The 5,565-nt window shown below is 51.4% G+C and overlaps 1 protein-coding gene across 1 annotated transcript; it reads right to left on the bottom strand.

Annotated features, from left to right (window-relative positions):
* Positions 1-2,756: 2,756 nt before the first annotated feature.
* Positions 2,757-4,235, bottom strand: LOC119361690 (cytochrome P450 89A2-like). Its single transcript, XM_037626821.1, has one exon. The coding sequence runs from the start codon at positions 4,226-4,228 to the stop codon at positions 2,813-2,815; it is 1,416 nt and encodes a 471-aa protein (XP_037482718.1). The 5' UTR covers positions 4,229-4,235; the 3' UTR covers positions 2,757-2,812.
* Between the last annotated feature and the right edge of the window lie 1,330 nt (positions 4,236-5,565).

The raw sequence follows: 5,565 nt of genomic DNA, 5'->3' as shown, positions 1-5,565 counted from the left end.
TTTTTGAGAAAATATGAATATATGCGTTGAACAATTTTTGAATCCGCATTGAAGATTTTCTAATATATGTTGAACAATTTTCTAATACACATTGTACATTTGTGTAATATACACTGAAAAGTATTCTGTAATATATGCTGAACATTTCTTTTAATATGCGGTGAACATTTCTATAGTACATAGAAAAAAGAAAAAATAAATGGGAACAATAAGAAAAACCGAACCAAAACCCAAAAAGGAAAACGTAAAACAGAAACAAAACCAGAAAAGAAAATAGGAGGAAACCAAAACGTGGAAGAAAAAAAAATACCAACGGAAGAAATAACAGCGAACGAAACAACCACGCGAACCGTGTAGTAGGCTCCGCTGCGGGCATTTCCTTCTTAACAGTTTGCTGCCCGGGGCCGGCAAATAGGAATGGGAAACGTTTCCGGCCGGACGACCGGCTAACGTTTTGGCCGGTCTCGCACCGCTCACGCATATAGGGACTCGCACGCACTGGCCGCTCCCTTTCTTTTTTACTAGAATAATGTCCGTGCGTCGCAATGAGATATAAATCTTCTAATACATCGGCTTATGATTTACCTATTTATAATAATGCGATTATGTAAATAAATGATCATCAAATTCTGCCCATGAATTATCTTTTTTTATCCGAAGTTTGGTAAGTAAATTAAAGTGAAACTGGTTCAGAAGGTAAGTAAATTAAGTTGATTTATTATTATGCAAGGAAGGTTGGACGAAGAAATGGTGGGAAGAAAGGTGAAATGAGAACCTTATGTTCTTTTTAAGTAGTATAGAGATTCCCTGCACGAACCGCCCGCTCCCCTTCCTTATCTTCTTCTGCGCAAGCACAACCACCAGTTAGTTATCCCCTCGTTTTCCTACTTTTTCTTCATGCACCGCTTCTTTTTTCCCCAAGCTCGCTGATCTCGCCATGGCTGCCAATTTTTTCTGCTGCGCGAGAGAGCACCCACCAGAGGGGCGCCGCCGTTAGGGGCTGTCGCTGCTCGCACCAATCAAGGGTTGCAGCCACGATGCCGTCCCGTCGTTGTTGCGGAGCCAAGAACGGGGGCGCGGTGCCCCGGGGCTGCCATTGATGCAAGCCAAGCACAAGAGATGCGACGGCCATGGAGGGGATGTTGGATGCGTGTTGCAACCGGCTGGCAGAGGAGCTGGGACCGGCGAGGCGAGAAGCTGCAAGCACTTTTCGACCGGTTCTGGAACCAGACGGTGCGAGATCATTTTTGCGGGGACCGGCGACAATTTTTGCTGAAACCGGTAAGAGTTTTTGCTGGCACTGTCAAGATATTTTGTTGCGATCGGCGGAGATGACACATTTTTGCTGGAACTATATTAATTTTTGCTGGAACCGGCAAATGATTTTGCTGCGGCGGCGACTTCTGGAGATTTTGGTTGCTTGAGATTATTTGCTGTGACTAGGCAGCCTCGAAGCATTTTTGCTAGAACCGGCAAATGATTTTGCTACGGTGGCAACTTCCGGAGTTTTTTGTTGCTTGAGATTATTTGTTACGACTTGGCGGCGGCGACGCATTTTGTGCTGGAATCGTGTAAATTTTTAGCTTCAAGCGATTTACTGAGTTTGCTAGTTGCTCAGGCCATTTTGCTGGAAATTGCTATTTTTTTTGCTGGAACCAGTTTTTGGCTTTGCTGGAACTGACGACTGGAGTTCTTTTTTTGTTGAGATGTGTTTTTCGCTTGAATCCGGTGGTGCAGGTCGGCGGTGGCGGCAATCCAAAGGTGGAAACGCTGTGCTACAGTGGGCAGCGCGGGTTGCTGGAACCGAAGTTTGATAGAGCTGCATCCATGGTGGTGGTGATGGAATGACGACGAGGCAAGGAAGGCGTGTGACGACGGCGAATCGGCGGAGAGGCGGAGATCTGGCGGGTCAGGTCGCTCGTCCATGGCTTTCGCGCCCGCTGTGTGTGCTCGCATGATTTGCAGTGGGGAAAAAGAAAGGAAAGGTGTGCCAGGGATGAAAAGTGTTTTGAATCTGATGGTTAAAGGGGCATTAATCGAACGTCGACCGACCCAAATTTGAGCTGGCGCACCGGCCCTATGAGTCGCCAATAGGAATTGCCATTTGGCGCATAGATCACGGGATAGCGTCATGACACGTACCATTATGTTTTTTTCATCAGTTTTGGCAAGGTAGCAGAACCTTCTTGAATCAGTTTTTTTCTCCTTTTATTTGTTTTTTCTTCTGGGTTTTTATTTCTTTTAACTTTTTCATTTTCATTTTCATTTTAGTTTCCTATTCCGTTTTCCTTTTTCTTTCTTTCTTGTCTTTTTATTCCGTTTTCTATTCCATTTCTTGAATCAGCTATAAATTACATTTCTGAAGGTTGCTCTTAAAAATTCAAATGAACACATGTATTTTATAATTTTATTGCTTTTTAATTGTTTTGCGAAGTGTCTTATAATAAACACTCATCAAAGAACCTGGGTCGTTCACTTGTAAAATGAGCACACGCATTTTTATGCATTTCTATTGTTTGTGTCTTGTGTCTTGTGCTTTCCATGTGTTTGCCGAGCCCAACACACGGTAAATTAAAGCACCTATTTGCCTTTGCCGAGTTTTTTTTTTCACTCGGCAGAGGTTTTTTTACACTTGGCAAAGACCTTATCTATCGAGTACCTGTGGAAAAAAAACACTCGGCATATAGTACCATTTTCTCCACATACTGATTGTTTTCGTTTGAGGATGCATGAAATAGTAGATGGACAAACAGAAAAATACACTCAGGTTTATTGAGATTAATGTTATTACAAACTCAAGTTCATCAAAAGATTAAGCGTGTTGCTTGACACGCGCTGAGAGTGGCTTCTTCATCATCTTTAGGAAGCCGTCGAGCTCCGTCATGTCGACGCGGCCGCTGCAGTCCGGCGCCCACTCGAACTCGCGGACAAGCGCGGCGAGGAAGCACTTGATGAGCATCATCCCCATGCCCACGCCAGGGCAGTGCCTGCTCCCCGCACCGAACGGCATCATCCTTATCTCCTTGGACCCCGGCGTCGGCCCGACGTCCTCCGCCTCCCCTCCGGCAAGGAACCGCTCTGGCCGGAACTCGCCGGGGTCGGCCCACATCTTCCTGTCTCGTCCAATGTGGCCTAGGTTGAACATCACTCTCAAGCCGCTGGCTGGCACGGACACGGTGGCGGCGCCACCAACTGCCCTGGCGCCCTCGCCGTGGGCGGCTCGCAAGATGATCGGCACCGGTGGGTGCATGCGGAGGCTCTCCAGCACCACGGCGTTCAGGTACGGCATGCCCGTGCGCAGGCTCTTGCCGCCGGCATCTGCGTCGTCATTGATCTCGCGGCGCAGCTTGTCCTGGACCTCCGGCTGGTCGATGAGGTGGGCGAGGGCCCACTCGGCGCAGGTCACCACCGACCCTGTGCCTGCGCCGAGGAACTCGAACAAGAGCCCGACCAGCTCGGTCTCCCGGAGCGCGCGCCGGGCATCGCCGTCGTCGGCGGGAACGCGGAGATCGAGCAGCGAGTCCACGTATGGCTGGAAAACACCACCGCAAAGCCCAGAATGGGACTGCTTCCGTGCCGCGGCGGCCGCGATCAGGGGGCGGTACAGTTCGGCCTGCCGGCCAAGCAGAGCGGAGATACGGCCAAGCGCCCTCCAGTTGACGAGCTTGGACAACATGGAGCCGTCGAACCTGGGGCTTAGCTCCCCAATGGCGAGCATGGAGTCCCGCGTCACCCTCCCCATGGCGTGCCTGTGGGCGTCATCGACGCTGTCACCAAAGCACAGGCGCGTGGACAGCGCGAATGCCGCGGCGGTGACGGGCCCGCGGACCCGCAGTCCGGCGGCCTTCTCAATCTCACCTCGGGTGGATAGGCCGCCGACGAGGGTCTCGGCGGCCTCCTGCAGCAACGGGGCGAGAGAAGCGAGGCGCGAGGGGTGGAGGATGCCGGAGGCGAGGTTGCACCGGAGCGCCCGCCAGTGCGGGCCGTAGCTCGCCGTGGTCATGTTGTCGTTCCGTCGGCCGTCGCGCAGTGAAGCAAGGAAGACGGGGAAGATCGCCGCCGGACGGCTCGACAAGTCATCGGCGTTCTCGATGAGCGCTCGGTGGGCGACGGCGGGGTCGCTGACGAAGTGGACGGTCGCCTCAGCGCGCGCTCGCCTGTTGTAGCTGCGCAGAAAAGCCATCACGGGCACGGCTAGGAGGCACAGGAGAAGGGCGAGGAGCTCCATTGCTGCTACCTAGCTCCACGTGAATGATCAATCTCTAGCAGCAATCTGTTGGAATATATACATGCATGTCTCGTTTCTATTATACTACTGGTGCACTCTAATTTTTTTTTAACAGAGTACAGTCACCCGCATGCACGCAGACTCTATCCCTATAAGCGCCTTCAAAAGATTAAGCAGGCACATTATTTTGAGATTAACAAAGGTCATAGACGCCTTCGTAATCGACGGGAACATCTTATCTGCTGGACACATGTCATCGGAGGACATGTAATAAATCCAAAAAAAAGGAACACCAATGTCAAATCGAGTCAATTGCAGAAAACTACCACATTTGCGGCTAGGTTTGCGGAAAACCATCAAGTCGGTAATCCGTTGCAAAAAACACTGCGATTTCACTAAACTCTTTGCAGAAAGCACTGATCGAATGATTTGGCCCATTTGATCACTTCCTGACAAGTGGGGCCGGATTGTAGGAGCTTAACTGGACAAAAATTAGCACACCCCCCTAGATATTTACAAAAAACGCAATCAGACCCCCGCCCTTGACAACCACGAAGAACTGGCCCTGCCGTCTGGTACAGCGATGCCCTCGTCAGCGTCGGAGACGGCTACGGCCACGACAAATGACGAGGAGGCAGCTGGGGTGCGCTCGTTTTCGAGGCGTTGGCCTGCCGGTGCTGCAGCAACAATGGCGGCCGGGTCGGCGTCGTGGAGCACGCGCCGGGAGCCGAGGCGGAGGAGCAACTGTTGGGGAACGTAGTAATTTCAAAAAAAATTCCTACGCGCACGCAAGATCATGGTGATGCATAGCAACGAGAGGGGAGAGTGTTGTCCACGTACCCTCATAGACCGAAAGCGGAAGCGTTAGCACAACGCGGTTGATGTAGTCGCACGTCTTCACGATTCGACCAATCAAGTACCGAACGTACGGCACTTCCGAGTTCAGCACACGTTCAGCTCGATGACGTCACTCGAACTCCGATCCAGCCGAGCTTTGAGGGAGAGTTCCGTCAGCACGACGGCATGGTGACAATGATGATGTTCTACCGACGCAGGGTTCGCCTAAGCACCGCTACGATATTATCGAGGTGGAATATGATGGAGGGGGGCACCGCACACGGTTAGGAAATCAATGATCAATTGTTGTGTCTAGAGGTGCCCCCTGCCCCCGTATATAAAGGAGCAAGGGGGGAGGCGGCCGGCCTAGGAGGAGGGCGCGCCAAGGGGGGAGTCCTACTCCCACCGGGAGTAGGACTCCTCCTTTCCTTGTTGGAGTAGGAGAGAAGGAAAGAGGGGGAGAGGGAGCAGCAAAAGGGGGCTGCACCCCTTGTCCAATT

Source organism: Triticum dicoccoides, chromosome 2B (genome assembly GCF_002162155.2).
Source record: "Triticum dicoccoides isolate Atlit2015 ecotype Zavitan chromosome 2B, WEW_v2.0, whole genome shotgun sequence".
NCBI classification, from domain to species: domain Eukaryota; kingdom Viridiplantae; phylum Streptophyta; class Magnoliopsida; order Poales; family Poaceae; genus Triticum; species Triticum dicoccoides.
Note: the sequence above shows the minus strand (reverse complement) of the source record. Positions and strands in the feature narration are given on the sequence as shown.

Bases quoted from the DNA above. Each gene is read 5' to 3' on its own strand.
- LOC119361690 (XM_037626821.1), bottom strand. From the start codon at position 4,228: ATGGAGCTCCTCGCCCTTCTCCTGTGCCTCCTAGCCGTGCCCGTGATG.